General features: G+C 44.9%; 1 protein-coding gene and 1 long non-coding RNA gene across 4 annotated transcripts in view; both read left to right on the forward strand.

The window, feature by feature from the left end:
- The first annotated feature begins 364 nt into the window (after window positions 1–364).
- DHX33 (DEAH-box helicase 33) overlaps window positions 365–24,304 on the forward strand; it is a 30,612-nt gene continuing 6,672 nt past the window's right edge. Inside the window, exons 1-10 of one of the 3 annotated variants that reach the window (XM_032268815.1) lie at window positions 365–855; window positions 9,391–9,551; window positions 10,617–10,844; window positions 11,346–11,516; window positions 16,672–16,857; window positions 17,583–17,694; window positions 18,880–19,039; window positions 19,192–19,280; window positions 22,363–22,490; window positions 23,200–23,403. In XM_032268815.1, coding sequence (XP_032124706.1) covers window positions 567–855; window positions 9,391–9,551; window positions 10,617–10,844; window positions 11,346–11,516; window positions 16,672–16,857; window positions 17,583–17,694; window positions 18,880–19,039; window positions 19,192–19,280; window positions 22,363–22,490; window positions 23,200–23,403 — 1,728 coding nt within the window. In that variant the 5' untranslated portion in view covers window positions 365–566. The remainder of the gene's footprint in view (window positions 856–9,390; window positions 9,552–10,616; window positions 10,845–11,345; window positions 11,517–16,671; window positions 16,858–17,582; window positions 17,695–18,879; window positions 19,040–19,191; window positions 19,281–22,362; window positions 22,491–23,199; window positions 23,404–24,304) is intronic. The other 2 variants (XM_032268816.1, XM_032268817.1) reach the window with 2 other exon arrangements.
- On the forward strand, window positions 875–3,131 carry LOC116543338. Its single transcript, XR_004265543.1, has 2 exons — window positions 875–1,544; window positions 1,859–3,131. It is a non-coding gene; the product is annotated as an uncharacterized LOC116543338 (long non-coding RNA).

Here is a 24,304-nt window from a genome sequence, read left to right on the forward strand (position 1 = left end):
CTGTAAATTAAGGATAATTTAACAACCAGCATCTACCACATAATTTGTGGTAGAATTAAGAGGTTGTTTAAAGGATTAAATAACCCTATAAATTGCTTAGAGGATTAGATGCTACACGTTTGTGCTTCTCATTGATTTTTACAGAATTAAGTACTTTCCTTGAAGAGTGACTTATTTCGACAGAGAAGGGGAAAACGCGTGTTTACTGGAAAGACGTAATGCTACTAAAACAAAACAAAGAGGAAAAACCTCGTTAACCGAGACTGCAGTCCAACGGAACCGTACACCTTGTTTTTCGCGGTTGTGGCTCCGGATCTTTTCCTGGTTGCACCTCAGGCCCTGCTTTTCCCACCTCCAGGAACTGAACGCCATCCCAAGCCCCCAATGCATGCTGGGAGTTGCAGTCCCTTTTCTAAAGGCTGGGGCGGCCGTGAGGTCATCGGTGGTCGCCAGGAGCCTCCAGCACGTGGCAAGGAAAGGGCGGTGCGCGCCCGCTGTTGGCACCTGGGAGGGGGCCGGAGCTGCTGGCGCGGCGCTTGCTCCTCCCGCCGCGGTGCCCTCCCGACATGCCGGAGGAGGCGGGTTTCCCGCCCGCCAAGAGATTCCGGCCGGGCTCTGGGCCTCCGAGCCGCGCTGGGTCCTTCCCTCCCGGGAGGCGAGTGGTGATGCTGCTGACGGCGGGCAGCGGCGGCAGAGGTGGAGGAGGAGGCCGGAGGCAGCAGCCGCCCCTGGCCCAGCCCTCAGCCAGTCCCTACCCTGAAGCCGTGGAGCTGCAGCGCCGGAGTCTGCCCATCTTCCAGGCGCGGGGGCAACTGCTGGCCCAGCTCCGAAACCTGGACAACGCGGTCCTCATCGGTGAGTGGCCGCGCCGGTGAGCTCTTCCTTGCTCTTCGTCCGTGGCTTAGCGAGAGCAGTTTTGCTTACATGACAATCACTCCTTTCGTTCGTGGGCTTCAACAAACCTGAGTACCTTTTCTGGGCCAGACCTGGAGAGGGGTCTCGAAGAACGGTCCGGCAGCCCTGCCCTGGAGGCGCTGACAGCCCGGTGAGAGGGACCGACGTGTGTAGGCAAAGACTCACCTTCCGTGTAAAAGGGTAGAAAGACGTACCGGGGGCTTGCGGAGCTTAGAAGAGTGGATCTGACTCAGTTTGTGAGGAGGCAGCTGGGGAGGTCGTGTGGGAGGGAGGGCATTCTAGGCAGTGGGGAAAGGCTGTCTGAGAGACGGGGACCTGAACACATTCCGGTCGAGCGGGAAGGTGTAGTTTCTGGTGCATGAGAAGAGGCAGGGTTGTGGGGCAGGGACTGATTTCAGGGGGCTTTGATCCCCCAACGTGTTAGAGAAGATATTGAAGGACAGAAAGGATGAGCAGCTAACGAGGGGAAGGAGCCCCAGGAGTGCTGCTGGTCAGAGGAATAGTGAGCAGACGTAGCAGTGAAGTCCGGTTGTCCTGGACTTGGATGTGCTGCCCACTGGATTTGGATGTGAGCTATTTGTAAGAGTTAAAGAGGAAAGAAACAAAACGCGGCTGGCAGTTAGAGACAGGTTTTCTTTTTTTTTTTTTTTTGAGACGGAGTTTCGCTCTTGTTACCCAGGCTGGAGTGCAATGGCGCGATCTCGGCTCACCGCAACCTCCGCCTCCTGGGTTCAGGCAATTCTCCTGCCTCAGCCTCCTGAGTAGCTGGGATTACAGGCACGCGCCACCATGCCCAGCTAATTTTTGGTACTTTTAGTAGAGACGGGGTTTCACCTTGTTGACCAGGATGGTCTTGATCTCTTGACCTCGTGATCCACCCGCCTCGGCCTCCCAAAGTGCTGGGATTACAGGCTTGAGCCACCGCGCCCGGCCACAGAGACAGGTTTTCTTTACTTAAAACCTGAGAGGTGCTCCTGACCGGTTTCGGTCAAGAGCCCTTTCTCTTACAGACTAAGAGTATATATTGGTTTTAGGGTGAAGGGGGATTATCACAAGCTTGGAATGTTTATGTGTGGGGTTGGAATCTCTCTGGGAGGTGGGGAGGTTATCTTGGGGCAGACATCTTTCCGGCCCGGAGAGGGGTTATCTGCGGGCTAGCATGTCTCTGGTCTGGAAGGAGTTTGGAATATTTGTGGTTGGAGATGTTATTTGTGGTGTGTGGTCGTGCCGACCTTAGCTATTAGGCTGATACCTTTTGGATTTTTTTTTTTTTTTAATGTAAAAAAAAGCAAATCTTAAGCTGAAACTCATAAAAAGATAAGCAACTAGATGAGAACTACTCATCTTAGTCTCACTCCTTCCTCACCAAATACTTCTGTCATTCTCACCTCTCCTTTTAAGCCAAATATTAAAACTTTTTAATGGAGGATTATTTGCTATGCCACCCTTGTGGGAATCGGTGAACATTTGAATGAGGGGCTTGTCCAAGATGGCAGTGCTCTTGCTCTGTCAATCCAGACCCTGTAGTTATAAAAAGGGATAGGACGGCATGTTCTTTCTGGCTACTTCCTGGTGATTAGGACGGAGAGTTTTCTGGTCTCGGGTTGACTGTAGGAGCAATGCCGTCTGCAGGATGTCAGTTAAAAATCTTTGAATTAGGCAGGGTAAGAACATTAATCCCAGGCATATTATTAGGAGAGGGCCCAGGAATGGGATGACCCATGTTGTGATTTTGTTTTCAAACCAAGAGTCTATGTGGTTGTTCTGGTACTGCGTCAGCTTTTTAGCCTTTTCTTTAAGTTTTTTAGCAATGCTTTTTGCTAGGCCCGATTGGCTAATATAGAAACAACTTTTCTTATCTAATGAGAGGCAGAGGTGCATGTTTGGAAATTTTCTGTTAGTAACCGTTATTCCTGCTATGAGGATAATAATTAAGCAAAATGCTATAGTAATTTGAGATGTTCTGTTTGATATTCCACCCTGAGGGTGCTACAGTATCTAGTTCTACTGCAAATAGTAGAGTAAAGCAGTTCCCACAAGGGTGGCATAGTAAATAATTTCCATTAAAAAGTTTTAATATTTGGCTTAAAAGGAGAGGTGGGAATGACAGAAGTATTTGGGGAGGTTAGGGGTGAGACTGAGTAAGATGAGTAGTTCTCACCTAGTTGCTTATCTTTTATGAGTTTCAGCTTAAGATGTGCTTTTTTTTTAACATTGATATTTAGGATGTTTCTTGACCTGTCACAGGTTTCCTCCTCAGCTTTCCAGGCTTTGACTTGAGTGTGACGTATTTAGGAATTGATTCCTACAACAGATACCATTTTAATTACCGTGGGTTCCATGGACTCACTAGACATGGGGACGAAAGATTCCGGGCACCCTCAGTTATTATTTGTCAGCACCAGCAATAAAGAGGTTTCCTCCTGTGATGATCAGGGGGCTTAGAGACAGCACCTGCTGAAACATTTAGTTTTCAGTTTATAGGGCTTTAAGAAAGCACAGCTGCCAGGCGAGGTGGCTCACACCTTATAATCCTTGCACTTTGGGAGGCCAAGGTGGGTGGATCACCAGAGGTCAGGGGTTTCAGACCAGCCTGACCAATATTGAAAAACCCTGTCTCTACTAAAAATACAAAATTAGCCGGGTGTGATGGCCCATTTAATCCCAGCTACTCAGGAGGATGATGTAGGATAATCCCTTGAACCTGGGAGGTGGAGGTTGCCATGAGCCGAGATGGAGCCATTGCACTCCAGCCTGGCCAACAAGAGTGAAACTCCGTCTCAAAAAAAAAAAAAAAAAGGAAAGAACATCTTTATTTTGGAAACTTGTAGCCAGAAAAATCAGAGTTTAGTTTAAACAGTAGAAAATAATAAAAATTGTAAAATATTAGGCAACACTAGAATTTAACAATAGGTGTGCTATAGTTTTTGAAACATAATTTTCTCTCTCCAGTTTACCATTTTTATTAAACGACAAATCGTGGCAGGACTGGTTTGCTTTATTATTATTTGCGTAATTATTTGTATATGGTGCAGTAAGAATAATTATTTGTTACGTCGGACTTTTAAGTAGTTTTGATGGAACTTTGTTTCATAGAAGGAAAATGAGATAAGACCTTTTGAAGCCAAGCCATGGATTTGTACCATCAAATACGTATGAGTTGGTGAATTTCTTTCCTCTTGAGGTTCCAACGTAACTTGGGTTCCTGGCCTGCTAGAAAGTGACATTCTTTACTTATTACAGATCAGAATGCCTGTACAGGGACTGTGTAGCCAGAATATGAGGCCAGTTTCCAAGGGCCTTCTTGGCTTCATAAGGCAAGTTTGATTCCTCAAAGGAAAGCATATCATTCCAATTAAAGCTGGTTTCTCCCACTGTGTCCTATTACAAAAGAAAACAGATTCTTATTGCACTTATGCAAATAACTATATTGCCACAACTTGAAAATACAGTTTCCAAATTCTGGAGAAAATCAGGTAGAGAGAAACAAGTATGCTCCAAATTTTGTTTATGGGAGTACACTAAATTGTTGAAAACTGTTAATATCTCAAAAGAAAAATTTCTTTGACTTTGAAAAGCAAAACAAAGGATTAGCAATATTTTAAACAGAACATCAAAAAGATCACTCCAGTTTCCTGTTAGGTTAGTTCATGCAGTTCATTCCTGTCCTGCTTGATATTAATGAACATTTTAGCCCTTCACGCATCCTGAATGTTTTTCCTCTATTCTGATGTTACAATCTATAAAGTTATCAGAAACCTGCATTCAAGAGCACGTGTTAGAGCTTTATAGCTGATTATAAAACCACCTTTTATTTATTTTTTTTTTTTCTTTTTTTTTGGGGGGACGGAGTTTCGCTCTTGTTACCCAGGCTGGAGTGCAATGGCGCGATCTCGGCTCACCGCAACCTCTGCCTCCTGGGTTCAGGCAATCCTCCTGCCTCAGCCTCCTGAGTAGCTGGGATTACAGGCACGCGCCACCATGCCCAGCTAATTTTTTGTATTTTTAGTAGAGACGGGGTTTCACCATGTTGACCAGGATGGTCTCGATCTCTTGACCTCGTGATCCACCCGCCTCGGCCTCCCAAAGTGCTGGGATTACAGGCTTGAGCCACCGCGCCCGGCTCAAAACCACCTTTTAAAGAGGACCAACACAAGACAACAGTTATTTATGGATGACAAAAGTTTTAGGGTAGCCATTGTTAAAAACACAATTAACAAGGATGGCACACAATAATTATAACAATTGTAATTATTACTGATAACATGCACTAAGCTGTATCAGAATTATAGGAGTCATCCATAACTTTGGGGCACATACTATTAACATATTTATACAAATAAAGCCCAAAGAAAGCCAAATGCCATTTTATATTTGATAATGCTTCCTGTATGATTTTATACCAAATAAGCCAAATTTTACCTTTATATTAGTGTGCTATTAATGTTAAACTCAATTTCTAAAAATAACCTTGTAGATGCATTTACCCAATTTTAGTGTTTAACTATAAGGTAAGCTTTTTTATTTTTATTATACTTGTAAGTTCTGGGATACATGTGCAGAATGTGTACCCCCTCATCCCCCGACAGGCCCCGGTGTGTGATGTTCCCCTCCCTGTGTCCATGTGTTCTCATTGTTCAACTCACACTTATGAGTGAGAACATGCAGTGTTTGGTTTTCTCTTTTTTTTTTTTTTTTTTTTTTTGAGAAGGAGTCTTGCTCTGTCAGCAGGCTGGAGTGCAGTGTTGAGATCTCCGCTCACTGCAGCCTCCCCCTCCCGGGCTCAAGCAACTCTCCTGCCTTGGCCTCCCAAGTAGCTGGGACTACAGGCATGTACCACCACACCCAGCTAACTTTTGTATTTTTAGTAGAGATGGGGTTTCACCATGTTGGCCAGAATGGTCTCCATCTCTTGACCTCATGATCTGCCCGCCTTGGCTTCCCAAAGTGCTGGGATTATAGGCGTGAGCCACCGCACCCAGCCAGGTGTTTGGTTTTCTAAGGTAAGATTTTTATAGACCTTTGTTTAACCCGTTATAATTTTTGTTAAGAGCAGATTAGTGCTTTAAGAGAAACCCATTGTGCTTTTATTTTAATGCTCAATTTACAGAAAAACTGGATGATACCCCTGTAGCTTTAGCTAATGTGTTTGCACACAGAATTTCTTTTACAATTAACCTTCCAAAACTTGCTTAAGCCTTCAAAACAATTCTTCAGCCTTTTAATGTAGGTAAAAATTCACATTCTTATGCCACCTTATAATCTTTTTACCAAGAGTATATTTTACTTTCCTTACACACCTTGCACATAAACTGTTCCTTCCGTAGTTTAAATACATGTTACACTGTTAACGTCTAGCAACCTTTACCTTTGTTGAAAACCTTGGTAAGTTTGGGATTTTAATTATGTACTGGGTGCAGAGCCTAGGACCTAGACAGAAGTACAGATAAGGTCTGGCTCATTCCAGCATTTAACTCCATGTGGCCTAGGTTTTACCTAACTACAAAGCAGGCAAGTTATACAGTTGAGTTACAGTGACATTTATAAAGCATTCAGGAGGCCTAATCACTTTTAAATTGTAAAACATTTCTTGCATAAATAAAAATTTCATGACTTTCACAGGCAATCTCTGGCACTATTGATTGTGGATCCCATCTAGAGCTATTTCAACAAAGCCATGTGGGTAAGAGCCGATTTGTCATTGAGCTGAAGGATGAAAGCAGGGGGAGCAGGCTTGTGTTTTGAGAAAAAGGAGGGAAGCTGAGAGGAACTTTAACTACAGATGCTGCTTGATTTAGGATGGAGTTATGTGTGGATGAACCCATCCATCCTCGTAAGTTGAAAATATCCTAAGTTGGAAATGCATTTAATATGCTCAGCCTACCTTCAGTGTGCTCGGAACATGTACATTAGCCTATGGTTGGGTGATATCATCTAACATGAAGCCTATTTTATAATAAAGTCTTGAATATTTCATGTAATTTATTGAAAACCATATTGAAAATGACAAACAGTTGTGTGAGTACTCAAAACTACAGTTTTTACAGTTTTGACTTTCACTCCGTCTTGAAGTCGAAAAGTTCTAAGTCAGGGACCGTCTGTATTCAGAGGTTGAGGTGAAGAACTCAGTAGGGAGGGAGGCTGAAGATAGAATCAAGCTAACAGAGCAAAGATCAGGATGTATGGGGCGGGGGGACCTTGGCAACCAGGGCTAGATGTAGGGCGGGTCTGGAAGAGGAGGGCTAAGAGGCTGCAGGGCTAGAGAAGGGATGTAAGGATGGTGCAACTGCAGAAGGGCTTGAAGGGGCAAGTAGAGAGAGATCACATTTTAGAACTTCCCTTCTGTGAGACACGTTCAGGAGCTCTGCTCAGAATGGGAGTCACTGGGCTTCAAGTGGGCCCTTGGGAAGGATAAAGACAAGACAGGCTGCAAAAACAAGAAAAAAGATGGATGTTGGTATTGGCGCCTAGGTACATCCTGGCTACACTATAAGCTCAGGTTTGCCTCTGCACAGCCAGATTATAGGTTGAACACCCCAAATCTGAAAATCCGAAATCCAGAATTGGATCCAAGGAACATTTCCTTTGAGCATCATGTCGAGTGCTCAAAAAGTTTCAGATTTGGGAGCATTTAGGACTTCAGATTTTCACACTTAAAATGCTCAACCAGTAAGTATAATGCAGATATTCCAAAATTTGAAAGAATCCTCCAAAGTTCAAAACACTTTTGGTTCCAAGCATTTTGTGTTTTACTTTGGTAACACTCAGTTGCCCTGGTATAGGAGCAGGAAAGATGGACAGGGAGACCTTGATCCAAGTTTGGGTTTTGCCTGGTGGATTCAGCAAGAATATTGCAGAATAATCAGATTCTTAGTCTGATTCTTGTCTGGGTCAGGAATGAAAAGCAGTCAGAGGGGGCTGATAAACCGACAGGAAATAAACCATAAATAATGGGACTGGAGGACTCTGAGGTCAGAGAGCTGTGGTGGTAGCTAGAGGGAGGAGAAGGATGCGCTCGTTTACAGAGTTCTTTGCTCTAATCAGGCTCTGTTAAAGGAACTCACAGGGTAGGAAATAACATTTACTGAGTGCTTATTGTATGCAAAATACTAAAGTACACGCCAGGGACATTCAGAGCACTGCCCTCCAGTAGCTTCTGGTATAGGAGGGGGACGCACACATTTAAACACTTTTGTGCATTGTAGGATGGTCACTGCTGGAAGAGAGATGAAGAAGCCACCACGGAGCCCAGAGGAGGGCCACCCATGCTGCCAGGGGAGCGTGTTGGAGGCCTGACTCATCTTAGAGTTTGCCAGGCAGGCAGTGTGAGGGCAGGTGTTCTGCCCAGTGTGGGCAGAGGCAGAGGGTTTGAAGAAAGGCAGCAGCCTGGGGGGTGGCCAGGAGTTTAAGGCAGCAGTGCATGAATGGATGTCTCTTCATGTCACTCAGGATGCAGACATCTATGTAAGAGTTGTATTTTAGTTTATATTTTAACTATGCAAATTACTTGTTGAACATTTATATTGTTTCTAATTTTTTTTTCTGCCAGGAGCAAAATGGAATAAAACCTCTTTGAAGCTATATCTTTATTTTCTTAGAATCAATTTCTGCAAATAGAATTGTTAGTCAAAGGATATAAACATTTTAAAGATTTAAAAAACATAATTTGGCCTCCCGAGAAACAATACTAGTTAACCAATTAACTCCGCCAGCAGTGTACATACCTGAGTGCCCATTCTCCTGAGGCTTTACCAACTCAGAGTTTTTTCTCTTTTACTTCTGACTTTGAGCTGTGTGTTTGGTGAAATTTATGTCAATTTACTTTTTGTTGTTGTTTTTCTCAGACAGGGTCTCATTCTGTTGCCCATGTTGGAGTGTAGTGGCGTGATGGTGGCTCACTGCAGCCTCGACCTCCCAGGCTCAAGCAATACGCTCACCTCAGCCTTCAGAGTAGCTGGGACCACAGGCGTGTACCACCATGACCAACTAATTTTTGTATATTTTGTAGAGACAGCATCTCCCTGTCTTGCCCAGGAGCAATTCCTGGGCTCAAGTGATCCTCCTGCCTTGGCCTCCTCATGTGCTAGGATTACAGGCATGAGCCACTGTGCCCAGCCAATTTGCTTTTTTTTTTTTTTTTTTTTTTTTGAGACAAAATCTCACACTATGTCCTAGGTTGGCATGCAGTGGTGCAATCATAGCTTCCTGTAACCTTGAACTCCTGGGGCCTCATGATCCTTCAGCCTCAGCCTCCCTAGTAGCTGAGACTACGGGTACATGCAACCACACCTGGCTAATTGTTGTTGCTCTTGTTGCTGAGACAGGGTTTTGCTATGTTGCCTAGGCTGGTCTTGAACTCCTGGGCTCAAGACATCCTCCTGCCTCAGCCTCCCAAAGTGCTGAGATTGTAGGTGCCAGCCCTGCTGTCCAGCCCCAATTTGCATTTCAATGAGACTTCTTTTCCCTCTCTCCTAGGCGAAACTGGCTCTGGGAAGACAACTCAGATCCCTCAGTACCTCTATGAAGGCGGGATCAGCCGCCAGGGCATCATTGCTGTGACCCAGCCTCGGCGAGTGGCTGCCATCTCTCTTGCTACTAGAGTCTCAGATGAGAAGAGAACTGAACTCGGGAAGCTGGTACCTGGTTTCCTTCTTTACTTTTAGTACTTCTTAACTAAACAGCTCTCCCACCACGCCCGCTGCCTCTTACTTTTCCAAACAAGACTTCCTTTACATAGTGAGCTGCTTTCTTGCCTATTCTTCCAATTGTCTAGGCCTGTTTCAGAGTTCTTTACGTTCCATGTGCTTTGCTTTCAAAATCTGTTGTCAGGCCGGGCGCGGTGGCTCAAGCCTGTCATCCCAGCACTTTGGGAGGCTGAGGCGGGTGGATCACGAGGTCAAGAGATCGGGACCATCCTGGTCAACATGGTGAAACCCCGTCTTTACTAAAACTACAAAAAATTAGCTGGGCATGGTGGCGCGTGCCTGTAATCCCAGCGACTCAGGAGGCTGAGGCAGGAGAATTGCCTGAACCCAGGAGGTGGAGGTTGCGGTGAGCCGAGATTGCGCCATTGCACTCCAGCCTGGGTAACAAGAGCGAAACTCCGTCTCAAAAAAAAAAAAAAAAAAAAAAAATCTGTTGTCAAGTTGGACAAATTAGTTGTTTTCCTTGAACATCTTTAAGCCTTCAGTAACTCTGTTAAATCGCTTATCTGTCTTTAGAAAAATTGTGAGCATTATGCTAGTGTGTATGTGAGTATTGAGAATGAGTCTCAGAACTGTATATAAGACAGATTTGGTTTTTTGTGTTTCTTTTTTTTTCTTTTTTTAATTTCGTTTTTGTTTTTCTTTTTTTTTCTAAGACAGATTTATTTGTGTGTGTGTGTGTGTGTGCGTATACTCATTTCACTTAAAAATATCTCAGAAATCTTTTCATATCTGTACATAACTTCACACGAAACTGTTAAATAGCTTGAATTTGAAGGTTGATTTTAAATATTCTTTGTAATACTTATCATAATTGCAGTTAAAGGAAACTTGACCATCGTCTCTCTCCCCAGCTAGATTGCATGCCTCCCTAGGGAGTAGGAAGGGGTTGGTGTTGGTCTTGTTCGCTGTGGTAGTGCGAGTACCCAACTTACTCTGGACACAGTGGGCGCTCAAGAAATGTTTGATGACTGAATAAGTTGTTTCTTCCCACAGGTTGGCTATACAGTGCGCTTTGATGATGTCACCTCAGAAGACACTAGAATCAAGTTTCTAACAGATGGCATGCTTTTGCGGGAAGCAATTTCAGACTCCTTGCTTCGGAAGTACAGCTGTGTCATTCTGGATGAAGCTCACGAACGGACTATCCACACAGATGTGCTCTTTGGCGTGGTGAAAGCTGCACAGAAGAGGAGAAAGGAACTGGGGAAACTGCCTCTGAAAGTATGCATCACACACAGGACATAGGCCTGGCCGGGCGCAGTGGCTCACGCCTGTAGTCTCAGCACTTTGGGAGGCCGAGGCAGGTGGATCACCTGAGGTCAGGAGTTCTAGACCAGCCTGGCCAACATGGTGAAACCCTGTCTCTACTAAAAACACAAAAAATTAGCCAGGTGTGGTGGTACATGCCTGTAGTTCTAGCTACTTGGGAGGCTGAGGCAGGAAAATCACTTAAACCCAGGAGGCGGAGGTTGCAGTGAGCCGAGATTGTGCCACAGCACTCCAGGCTGGGTGACAAGAGTGAAACTTCATCCCAAAAAAAAAAGGTAACAGACCTGTGTGCTTTGGCAGGGTATTTTCCTCTGTCCTGCTCAGAGCCTTGGAAGAAAGTTAACTATGATGGGGTGGCGCAGGCCTCAATCATCTGCTTTTGGGGCTGGAGAGGGACACGGAAAGGCTGTCCCAATGTTTGTTTCTGGTCCTCCTCTTCATTCTCTAATGCAGGTGATTGTGATGTCAGCTACAATGGATGTGGACCTGTTCTCTCAATATTTCAATGGCGCCCCCGTCCTCTACCTAGAGGGTCGGCAGCATCCAATCCAGGTGTTTTACACCAAACAGCCTCAGAATGATTACCTGCACGCCGCGCTTGTCTCAGTCTTCCAGATCCACCAGGTATGGTATGGGGTGCAAATTCCTGAAAAGCTCTCTTTTATCTTGCAGTTGGTAGTGAGAACAATGAGTCTTGAAAAGAAAAGCTACTGAATAAAACAACTTTGTGAGTTGTGTCATTAAGATGAATAAGGAGGCTAGGCGCTTTGGCTCCCAGCACTTTGGGAGGCCAAGGCGGGTAGATCACCTGAGGTTAGGAGTTCAAGACCAACCTGGCCAACATGATGAAACCCCATCTCTACAAAAAAATACAGAAATTAGCCGGGCGTGATGGCAGGTGCCTGTAATCCCAGCTACCGGGATGCTGACATGGCAGAATTGCTTGAACCTGAGAGGCGGGAGGTTGCAGTGAGCGGAGATCGCGCCATTACACTCCAGTCTGGGTGACAGAGGGAGACTCTGTCTCAAAAAAAAAAAAAAAGAAAACGATGGATAAGGAGTTCATTTGCCATGTCTGAATTTTTATCCTTTATTTATGATATCTCTAATATTCTCTGAAAAGAAAAATAATTCAGCTCTGACCAGCAACTTTCTTACACTGAGCCAGAAAATTTCCATACGTTAGAGCAGTAGCTTACCAACTTGTCTTGATTATAACCCCCATTAAGAAGTACTTTTTATTTTACAACCCAGTATGCTATACCTATAACTGAAATAAGTCTATGAAACACTGCTTCTGGCCAGGCGTGGTGGCTCACACCTATAATCCCAATGCTTTAGGAAGCCAAGGCAGGGAGATCACTTGACTCCAGGAGTTCAAAACCAGTATGACAACATAGCACAACCCTGTCTCTATAAAAAAATTAAAAATGTATTTGAAGAAGAAACACTGCCTCTTTTTCTACATGTGGGGTACTCTGATATTTTGTGCCCCACTTAAAGAAAAAGCTGTCCAGGCACAGTGGCTCATACTTGTAATCCTAGCACTTTGGGAAGCAGAGATGGGTAGAATTACTTGAGTTTAGGAGTTTGAGACCACCGTGGGCAACATAGCAAGACCTTGTCTCTACTGAAAATAAAAAAAAATCAGCCAGGTGTGGTGATGCACACCTGTAGTCCCACCTAGTTGGGAGGCTGAGGTAGGAGGATCACTTCAGCCTGGAAGATTTAAGGCTGCAGTGAACTATGATCACTCCACTCCAGCCTGGGAGACAGAGCAAGATCCCATCTCAGTAAAAGAAAACAAGAAAAAGTTGACATTAGCCCAATAATAGGTTGTAACTTAGAGTTTTGGGTTTTTTTAAAACTATATCAGGAGAACATTTATAACTATTTTCTTATTTTATTAAACATTTACTTCAAAAATTTGAATCATTAATTCACTTTTGTTTAATTTGTATAAAATTTAATGTTGTTACCTTCCCATTAACTTTCTGAGAAAATCCAGAAGCAAACTTTTAAAATTATTTTTTATTTAATTAATTAATTTACTTATTTAGAGGCAGGGTCTCATTGTGTCATCCAGGCTGGAGAACAGCGGCATAATCATAGCTCACTACAGCCCCGATCCCCTGGGACTCAAGCATTCCTACTGCCTTTGCCTCCTGAGTATCTGGAGCTATAGGCACACACCACTACACCATGCTAATTTTTTTTTATGTTTTGTAGAGACAGGATATTGGTATGTTTCCCAAGCTGGTCTCAAACTCCTGGTCTCAGCTGAATTTCCCGACTCAGCCTTCCAAAGCACTGGGATTACAGATGTGAGAAACCATGCCCAGTCATTTTTTATTTTAAAATAAGTGATGCAGGTCGGGCGCAGTGGCTTATGCCTGTAATCTCAGCACTTTGGGAGGTTGAGCTGGGTGAATTGCTTGAGGTCAGGAGTTCAGGACCAGGTGAAACCCCATCTCCACTAAAAAATACAAAAATTAGCTGGGCGTGTTGGTGGGTGCCTGCAATCCCAGCTACTCAGGAGGCTGAGACAGGAGAATTGCTTGAACCCGGGAGGTGGAGGTTGCAATGAGCCAAGATTGGGCCACTGCACTCTAGCCTGGGCGACAAGAGCGAAACTCCATCCCCCAAAAAATAAATAAGTGATGCATATGGGGCTTAAAATTTTAAAAAGTCAAGTAGTTTATAGTAAAAGGCTCATAATAAAAGAATAGCAGTTGTTTTTACTTCAACATCCCAGGTTTCTGCTGTTTAGGGAACCTACTTTCAATCTCTAGATACTGCTTTCATAATTCTAAGCTACCTTGCTTTTACCACTGTTTCTTGAGTTATGGGTATCAGGCATCATATGTTAATTTCTTTTTTTTTTTTGAGATGGAGTTTCGCTCTTGTTACCCGGGCTGGAGTGCAATGGCGCGATCTCGGCTCACCGCAACCTCCGCCTCCTGGGTTCAGGCAATTCTCCTGCCTCAGCCTCCTGAGTAGCTAGGATTACAGGCACGCGCCACCATGCCCAGCTGATTTTTTGTATTTTTAGTAGAGACGGGGTTTCACCATGTTGACCAGGATGGTCTCGATCTCTTGACCTCGTGATCCACCCGCCTCGGCCTCCCACAGTGCTGGGATTACAGGCGTGAGCCACCGCGCCCGGCCGCATATGTTAATTTCTTAGCATGGCGATAAGAGTTTCGAATGCCCCTCCCCTACCCGCTTTATCTCCAACCTCGTGACAGTTCTATCATGGTGGTGTTGAATAGGTTTTTCTTTTTAAGACAGGATCTTGCTATGTTGCCCTGGCTGGCCGTGAACTCCTAGGCTCAATCAGTCCTCCCACCTCAGCTTTGGGAATAGCTAGGACTGCATGCTTGCACCCCTGTGTCTGGCCTGTTATGATGTTTTCTGAGTCTAGTATCAATATTAACAATATTATGACCACACATTGCTAGCAGCACACCATCCCTAAACCTTGTTTCTTGAACAACATAGTTGTTTCTAGGTAGCTCTGGCCAACTTTTTCCCAAATGTTCCAACATCTCTCATATGCCAGTCATGAATAGTTCTATTTCATGCTACTTTTCCATTTGGGACATGTGGCTCTCCTAGGCCTTTGCGCAGTTGTCATGTTGACTCTTCCCTTTGTCACCATTTTCCTGTGGTGAAGCCCATTACTGTACCCCATGGCTTCCCAGTTTATTATTATTTTTTTGAAACAGTCTTGCTCTGTCACCCAGGCTGGAGTGCAGTGGCACAGTCTCGGCTCACTGCAACCTCCGCCTCCTGGGTTCAAGCAGTTCTCCTGCCTCAGCCTCCTGAGTTTCTGAGACTAGGCAAGCACCACCACACCCAGCTAATTTTTTGTATTTGTAGTAGAGATGGGGTTTCACTGTGTTAGCCAGAATGGTATCGATCTCCTGACCTCATGATCCACCCGCCTCAGCCTCCCAAAGTGCTGAGATTACAGGCATGAGCCACTGCGCCTGGCCCTATTTTATTTTATTTCATTTCATTTATTTTGTTTTATTTTGTGACAAAGTCTTGCTCTGTTGCCCAGGCTAGAGTGCAGTGGCACCATCTGGGCCCACTGCAACCTCCACCTCCTAGGTTCAAGCGATTCTTCTGCCTCAGACTCCCGAATAGCTGAGATTACAGGCGCCCACCTTCACACCCGGCTAATTTTTGTATTTTTAATAGAGACAGGGTTTCACCATGTTGGTCAAGCTGGTCTTGTACTCCTGACCTCAGGTTATCCACCCACCTTGGCCTTCCAAAGTGTCAAGCACTTTATTTCAAACAAATTAATATATATGATCAGAAATCAAAGAATAATCAGGGCATTAGGTATGTCATTCACACTTGGGTGTTTTTACCTTTGAAAGAGGAACCCTGGTTGGTCACGGTGGCTGATGCCTGTAATCCCAGCACTTTGGAAGGCCGAGGCAGGCAGATCCAGAAGTCAGGAGTTTGAGACCATCCTGGCCAATAGTGAAACCCTGTCTCTACTAAAAAAAATACAAAAAAATTAGCTGGGCATGGTGGCGGGCGCCTGTAATCCCAGCTACTTGGAAGGCTGAGGCAGAACTGCTTGAACCTAGATGGGGAGGTTGCAGTGAGCTGAGATCGCGCCACTGCACTCCAGCCTGCACAACAGTGTGAGACTGTCTCAAAAAGAAAAAAAAAGAAAGAAAGTGAGGAACCCCATTAACCTCAGTATCTCAAGCAGTTGTCCCAGTATAGTGTATTTTTTTGGATGCGTGAAAGTGCTATTGATGACATCATTCATTAAAGGCTCCTTTTCCAGCATGACTGCATCTGTTCATTTCCATGGATTAGGATTTCCCCAAGTTGCCTTCTGTTTTGTCAACTTCATCTTCAAGATGCTTATAAAAGTAAGGAAGCTTCATGCAGATTTTATTTGCTCCCCTGATTATGCTTTTCGTGGTATTGCTCTTGTTAGAAAAAACAATCTGTTGATTTTTCTTCATAATTTCATCACTTGGCTTTTAAACATAGCTGGCTAACTCTTGTATTTTATAGTTTGGGTTTTTGTGTTTTTGAGACAGGGTCTCGTTCTGTCATCCTGGCTGGAGTGCAGTGGCAAGCAGCTGAAACTCTAGGCACGTGCCACCACCCCTAGCCAATTTAAAAAAAAAATGTCGCCGGGCGCGGTGGCTCAAGCCTGTAATCCCAGCACTTTGGGAGGCAGAGGCGGGTGGATCACGAGGTCAAAAGATCGAGACCATCCTGGTCAACATGGTGAAACCCCGTCTCTACTAAAAATACAAAAAATTAGCTGGGCATGGTGGTGCGTGCCTGTAATCCCAACTACTCAGGAGGCTGAGGCAGGAGAATTGCCTGAACCCAGGAGGCGGAGGTTGCGGTGAGCCGAGATCGCGCCATTGCACTCCAGCCTGGGTAACATGAGTGAAACTCCGTCTCAAAAAAAAAAAAAAAAAAAAAAATGTCTTGTAGAGATGGGATCTTGCTGTGTTTCCCAGGCTGGTCACAAACTCCTGGCGGCAAACGATCCTCCTGCCTTGGCCTCCCAAAGTGCTGGGTTTACAGGCATGAGCCATCACACCCAGCCTGTTAATCGTTTTATGCACTGCTGGTAAGGGTTTTCTCCAAGGGAAACATCAACTTTTAGGCTCGTTTACATTTTCATAGTTAAGAAAAAGAACTCTGGGAAACATAATCACGATTGTCTTTTTCTATGCAAGCTGCAATTCTATCAATGCCTAGTAATCCCACTCTACTTTTTTTATAGGAAGCCCCTTCTTCACAGGACATCCTGGTGTTCCTCACTGGTCAGGAGGAGATCGAAGCCATGAGCAAAACCTGCCGCGACATTGCAAAGCACCTCCCAGACGGCTGCCCTGCGATGCTGGTCCTTCCTCTGTATGCCTCCCTGCCCTATGCACAGCAGCTCCGAGTCTTCCAAGGGGCCCCAAAGGTGAGTGCACCACCTCTTCTGTCCAGCCCCATTCTGGGCACCCAGACGGATCCACCAGTGAGGTTTGTGTACCTATTGCCACGCTCCAGATGAAGTATATGGGATGGGATGCCCAGGTACCAGATCAGCTCATTGAGAAGGCACAGGGGTACAATGCACAGAGACAGATACAGCGCTCCTGTGACAGGAGCAGGGGGACAGTTATTGGGATGAGGGAGAGTATAACGAAAGCTGGAAGGTAAATGAGTGACTTCTGAGGACCAGCATAAATTGCATTTGTCCATAGTGCCATTTATTGTGTGCCTTCGCCATGCCAGGCACTATGCTAGCATTTATATCCACTGTCTCTCATCCTTGTGGGAAGCAGCAAGGCAGGTTATGATCCCATGGGGATCCCAAGGCCCCAAGAGGGGAAGTAACAGTTGCTCAAGGGGCCACATAGTAAGTCACTGGCAGGGCCACGATTCCAGCCCACATCTACTTGCTTCTGATTCCCATGCTTGTTCCACTACATCTCATTGCCTCATATTTACCTTTAAGACTGCAACATCCCCATCCCCTGCCCAGTTTAATGACCAACCATTGATATTAATGACTACCATTAATAATGAAGTCATCTTTACTTGGTCATGAGTGAATTGTGGAAGTTAATGGTGAGAATATGTTTGAACACTTCTGAATCATCTGTGTGTTATACGGCTTTTTGGTTTTCTTCCTCCTTTTAGGGCTATCGCAAAGTGATCATTTCAACCAACATCGCTGAAACCTCCATAACCATTACAGGAATAAAATATGTAGTTGACACGGGCATGGTTAAAGCAAAGAAGTATAACCCTGGTGAGAATTTGTAGTTCATGAATGTCTCTCCTGTGTCTAGTGAGCAACCACTGAAACTGTAGTCCCACAGTGTCTGAGTGAGTGTTTCATGTTTGTGACAAACAGATTTGGGTGGCAGGCACCACGGGTGAGATAATCTACAGTCTGAGTCCACAAAGGAGTCCTGAGGCGGGTATGTGAGACAGGAAGTAGAGGCAGAAAAGAGCCCAGGTTTAGCTAATGTGGGAAGACAGGGTCAGGGACCTGGGCAGAGGGTCCAGTACCCCATCAGGAGTTGCTCTAAGGCCAGGGACAGCTGGGTGTCAATCACAGGCTCTCATCAGAAAGTATATATATGGCTGGTTTGAGCTCCCAGGTTTCCCAGGAAGGAATCAGACCCCCCGGCTGGGGTGAGGCATGGAAGGTGAAGCACTGGCTTCTCCTGCGAAGGTGCAGTGAGAAGCTAACTTAAGGTCATCTTTACTTGTATCTGTTTTATACTTTGCTTAATTCCACAGAGGATTTGAGGCCACTGCATTTGTTGTTCCCAGTTATTGAACTGAAATGCTCTAGTAAACATTTGAGGGTCCTGACTTCCACTCGTGTGTCTTTTTGAGATGACATAGGTGAAAGAGCTTAAGTCTCCATTGCCTGGCACAGAATACACCTTTATCAAGGAAATGAATCTCATTTACTGCTGGAAAACAGACATCACAGTATTTCTGTCTTAAAACAGAACTGGGAGAGAGGATAAAGCACACAAGTGATTTGAGACATTTAATTTCGGAGTCACTGATTGATAGTATGACCTATGACCACCATCCTAGTTTGCTGGAACTGTCCCAGTTTTAGCACCCAAAATCCCACATCCCAGGAAACCCTCTGTCCCAAGCAAACTGGAGGCGTTGGCCATCCTGCCATCTAAGCCAAGACCTTAGAAGCTACACTTCTGGCCCCTTGCTGCATGCATGAGGTTTTTCTGATGTGTTTGGAACAGATTTCACACTGGGCTTTTTGCAGAGCCTTATTTCACTAGGGCCAAACCGCTGGAGAGCAACCTGGTTTTGCGCTATCCAATGTGCTAGTGTTGAGATTTTCTGGACCCCTGTGTTGCTGAAAGAACCACAGGTGTGCTGCTTTTTTTCAACACTGTAGAAAGAGTTTGTTCATGTGATAAAGCACTAATGGGGCTCCCTCTCCATCCAGACAGTGGTCTTGAGGTATTAGCAGTGCAGCGGGTATCGAAGACCCAGGCTTGGCAGCGCACAGGGAGGGCTGGCCGAGAGGACAGTGGCATCTGTTACCGGCTCTACACGGAGGAGGAGTTTGAGAAGTTTGATAAGATGACTGTGCCAGAGATCCAGAGGTAGGCACCAGTCGCTCCTGCACTGCTGCTGCTTGTCCCCATGTCTCTCCTGCTTGCCCAGAGCTGCAGCTTTTACTCACACTCCCTGCTGAGTGGTTCTGACTCACTGGCACAGTGATCAGGTAATCACCCTGGTCTCACGCTCTTCACAGGTGTAACCTGGCCAGTGTCATGCTTCAGCTTCTAGCAATGAAAGTCCCAAATGTGCTCACCTTTGACTTCATGTCCAAGCCATCTCCAGGTAAGTGAAATCCAGTTTTGCAGAAGGTGGGTGAGGAGAAAAACAACAAATGGACACGTCCAAAAAAGTAAAATATTTTGGTCATCCCCTTTTGTTTATTTAATTTTGTGAATAACAACATTAACTATTAGAGAAGCATCTTAAAATCATGAAATCATAGATAGATAAGTTGATTGACTTTAAAGAGACAGGGTCTCGCTGTGTGGCCCAGGTGGGAGTACAGTGTCTATTCACAGGTTCCATCATAGTGCACTACAGCCTCCAACTCCTGGGCTCCAGCGATCCCCCCACCTCAGCCTCCCAAGTAGCTGGGGCCACAGGCATGTGTCAATGCTTCTAGCTGTGAAATGATAGATTCTGTACTATCAGCACCATCCATAAGGTTCCTTGACCTCTGGAACAAGTGAAGATCATCATGCGAGTCCTTGGGGTACTGCAGAAATTTAATAAAATTGTACTTTTATCAGCACAGGGACTGCAAAGATCACATTTCTTTGCTTTTTACTGGAATTTGATCAGTCTCTTCTGTTCATTAGTAATTTCTCTACAGAGGAAGAAAATAATTGGAATTCTTTATGAGAGTAGCTTTGGCACCTGGCCTCTCATCAATGCACCATTTTCCTTTTCCTCCCACCCCACCCTTTTCTTAAGAAATGCAATTGGTTTAAAAAGAAAAAAGAGGCTAGGCGCAGTGGCTGACACCTATCTATAATCCCAGCACTTTGGAAGACTGAGGTGATCCACCCACATCAGCCTCCCAAAGCAGGAACTCCTGAGGTCAGGAGTTCAAGACCAGCCTGGCCAACATGAAACCCCATGTTTGAACCCCAAGATGAAACCTCATCTCTACAAAAATACAAAAATTAGCCAGGCACGGTGGTGGGGGCCTGTAGTCCCAGCTACTCAGGAGGCTGAAGCAGGAGAATTGCTTGAATCTGGGAGGCAGGGGTTGCAGTGAGCCAAGATCGCACCACTGCACTTCAGCCTGGGTGACAAAAATAAAAACAGGGAGGAAGGGAAGGGAAAGAGGAAGGGGAAATTGGGGGGAGAGGGGGAAGGGCAGGGAGGGAAGAAGGAAGGAAGGGAAGGGAAAGGAAAGGAGGGAAGGGAAAGGGGAGGGGGAGGGGAAGGGAGCAGGGGAGAGGAGGTGGGGAGAAAGGAAAAACACAAAGTAACCCATTGATGGGTATACAAGGGTCCTGCCCTGATCCTCAGGTTCATAGTTTTCTTCCCCTTGAACAACCACTGGAACCATTTTCTAGTAGACTTCTAGAGCAAATGTATGCATATGTGAGTATATGTAGTGGTTTAATTTATTGATTTTCGAGACAGGGTTTCACTCTGGTTTTCCAGGCTGGAGTGCAATGGCGCATTCTCAGCTCACTGCAGCTTCAACCTCCTGGACTCAGATGATTCTCCCACATCAGCTTCCCGAGTAGCTGGGACTACAGGTGTGAGCCACGATGCCACCCCTGTAGTATGTTTTTGTTTTGTTTTTCTGGGTTTTTTTTTTGAGACCCAGGCTGGAGTGCAGTGGTGCATCTCAGCTCACTGCAATCTCCACCTACTGGATTCAAGTGATTCTCCTGCCTCAGCCTCCCAAGTAGCTGGGACTACAGGTGTGCACCACCATGCCCGGCTAATTTTTGTATTTTTTAATAGAGACAGGGTTTCACCATGTTGGCCAGACTGGTCTTGAAATCCTGACTTCAGGTGGTCCTCCCGCCTCGGCCTCCCAAGTGCTGGGATTATACTCGTGAGCCACCATGTTCAGCATGTAGTATGTTTTAAAACACAAATAGCAACACACATTGAGCACTGTTCAATGCATGATTTTTTTTTTCATTGCTAAATCCTGACAAACAAAGGAATAAGATGCATAGCTATAAGGAATGATTAAAATCCAACATCTCTGTACCCAGTTGAAGCCCCGAGGACCCCTCCCTGGCTGCCCTCACCTCCTTTCACTCCCTTGGGGCAACCACTCCCCCACATCTTGTTTGTAATTGCCTTGCTTTTCTTTATTGTTTTACTGTATGCATATGTATCCCTAAACCACCCTTTGTTTCAGTTTGTAAGTTTATGTTATTTATTCCTTAGTAAGCTGTTTTCACTCAGTATGTTCTGTACAGTTTGTTTGTGTTGATGCTTTTTCACACTAAGTGCTCTTCCATTCTGTGAATAAATGAAAATGCATTTATCCATCCTCCTATTGATAAAATTGCTTTAAAAAAACAGTGAAAAGCACCTTGCTTTTTTTCATTTAATACATTTTACAGATCATTCCTTATGGGGATGTATATATTTACTACATCTTTAAAAATGCTTTTTTATTCTCTAATAGATAACATATTTACAAGGTTCAAAGTTTAAAAAATATAAAATAGTAAATAGTAATAATGTCCTTCTCACCCTCTTGTCTCCCAGCTTCCCAGCTGGCCTCTGACACAACTGGTATTTCCATTGTTTTGTGTTTGGTTCTGGCAATATGGTCTCTGTGCAGTGTATGAGTAAATCTGCAGGTGAAATTCCTAAGTGTAACATTGCTGGGTCAATGGATGTGTATATTCAAACTCTACATACATATTGCCAAATTACAAGTCACTTAAAAAGGGCATGATGGCTTACGCCTGTAATCCTAACACTTTGGAAGACTGAGGCAGGCAGATAACCTGAGGTCCGGAGTTCAAGACCAGCCTGGCCAACATGGTGAAACCCCATTTCTACTAAAAATACAAAAATTACCTGGGCATGGTAGTGTGTGCCAGTGGTCCCCAGCTACACAGGAGACTGAGGCAAGAGAATCTCTCGAACCTGGGAGGTGGGGGCTGCAATGAGCCAAGATCACCCCATTTGTTCTTCAGCCTGGGCCACAGAGCAAGATTCTGTCTCAAAAAAGAAAAGGGAATTGAACTGAAGACAGTGATGTCATTCTGTAACACATGCGTCAGGCGGGTAGTGGTGGTTGTGAGTTTTGCAATTGTTTGATGTAGAGTTATCAAAAACTCCCAGAAATACTGAACTAGCTGCAACTTTATCCTTTCTGGATTTTCGGCTCCTTTTTATGTCTCCGTTTCTTTAGATCACATTCAGGCGGCCATTGCCCAACTGGACCTGTTAGGTGCTCTTGAACATAAGGATGACCAGCTTACCCTGACTCCAATTGGAAGAAAGATGGCAGCATTTCCTTTAGAACCCAAATTTGCCAAAGTAAATGATACCCTCTCCTCAGTCCCCTTTCTGTACATTACAGGTTAGCCATCCCAAAGTAGAACCGTTAACCCAGTGCTTCTAGATTAATCTCACTTTTTCTCTTAAATAATTACCCCGTAGTTTGCATGTAGCCCTGATTTATGTTCAGTGTGGGATTCAGAGACACCAAGTCAAGTGTCCTACCCATAAGAAATTTGGAACTCTGGGCCAGGCGCGGTGGCTCATGCCTGTAATCCCAGCTCTTTGGGTGGCTGAGGCGGGTGGATCATGAGGTCAGAAGTTCAAGACCACCCTGGCCAAGATGGTGAAACCCCATCTCTACTAAAAATTACAAAAAAATTAGCCGGGAGCAGTAGCACACATCTGTAATCACAGCTACTCAGGAGGCTGAGGCAGGAGAATCACTTGAACCGGGGAGGTGGTGGTTGCAGTGAGCCGAGATGATGCCACTGCACTCGAGGTTGGGTGACAGAGCAAGACTCTCTCAAAAAAAAAAAAGAAAGAAAAATATTTGGAACTCCGTAGGGAAGGCAGTCATCTGTTTTATTTAATATTAAAGAGTAAAATAACACTAATGTACATAGCCATGGTTTCAGAAATACCTGCCCTTTAACTCCTTAGAAAGGAACCTGCAAAAGCAATATGCAGAAATAGTGTATTATAAAGCTGGGAGAAAGTTTACACAATTTTAAATTTTGGTTTGCAGACCATCCTCATGTCCCCCAAATTCCACTGTACAGAGGAGATCCTGACCATTGTCTCCCTGCTGTCTGTGGACAGCATCCTCCACAACCCTCCTTCCCGGCGGGATGAAGTACAAGGGGTCCGGAAGAAGTTCACATCCAGTGAAGGGGATCACATTACTCTGCTCAATATCTATCGGACCTTTAAAAGCATAGGTGGAAATAAGGTGAGCCTTGTCTTGTTCCTTTTCTCCAGTGACAGCTGCTTTCCCTTCTTCTCTGGTATGTGATTCCCTTTTTGTACTAAAGGCATACACCTACTACATTTTCCCTTTTTGGCTGAATTATCTAAAGAGTCACAAAATGAAAGCCAGACATCATTTTAGAAATATCTGAATACTGGGCAATTACCAAGGAAGATGTGTCATTCCGGTCTTTGTGCTGAATGTGTTTAATTCAGCAAGACTTAAGTGACTCCCAACCCATCAAAACTTAATTGGAACTTAATAAAGTAAATATGACTAATAATGAGAGTGCATACCAATTAATGAGTGCTTATTCTATGCCAAGCCCTATGCGAAACACTTTTTAATGTGTGATCTCATTCAGAATGGTAATCCTAAGAAATGAGCACTGTTACTAGTTTTTATATTCATGAAACATAGTCATGGAAATGAAGCTTTGTGTAGTTGAAAAACTTGCCCAGGGCCAGGCAGTTTCTCAAGCTTGTAATCCCAGCACTTTGGGAGGCCAAGGCAGGTGGATCACTTGAGCCCAGGAGTTCCAGACCAGCGTGGCCAACATGGCAAAACCCCATGTCTACTAAAAATACAAAAATTAGCCAGGCATGGTTGTACACACCTGTAATTCTAGCTAGTCAGGAGGCTGAGGCACGAGAATCATTTGAACCTGGGAGGCAGAGGTTGCAATGAGCCAAGACCTTGCCACTGCAGCACTCCAGCCTAGGTGACAGAGTGAGACTCTGTCTCCAAAAAAAGAAAAAGATGCTTATGGGCATGATGGCTCACGCCTGTAATCCCAACACTATGGGAGTCCAAGGCGGGTGGATCACCTGAGGTCGGAAGTTCAAGACCAGCCTGAGCAACATGGAGAAACCCCATCTCTACT

The sequence above is a fragment of the Sapajus apella genome, unplaced genomic scaffold (genome assembly GCF_009761245.1).
Source record: "Sapajus apella isolate SASKATOON/1434 unplaced genomic scaffold, GSC_monkey_1.0 scaffold186, whole genome shotgun sequence".
Taxonomy (NCBI): Eukaryota; Metazoa; Chordata; class Mammalia; order Primates; family Cebidae; genus Sapajus; species Sapajus apella.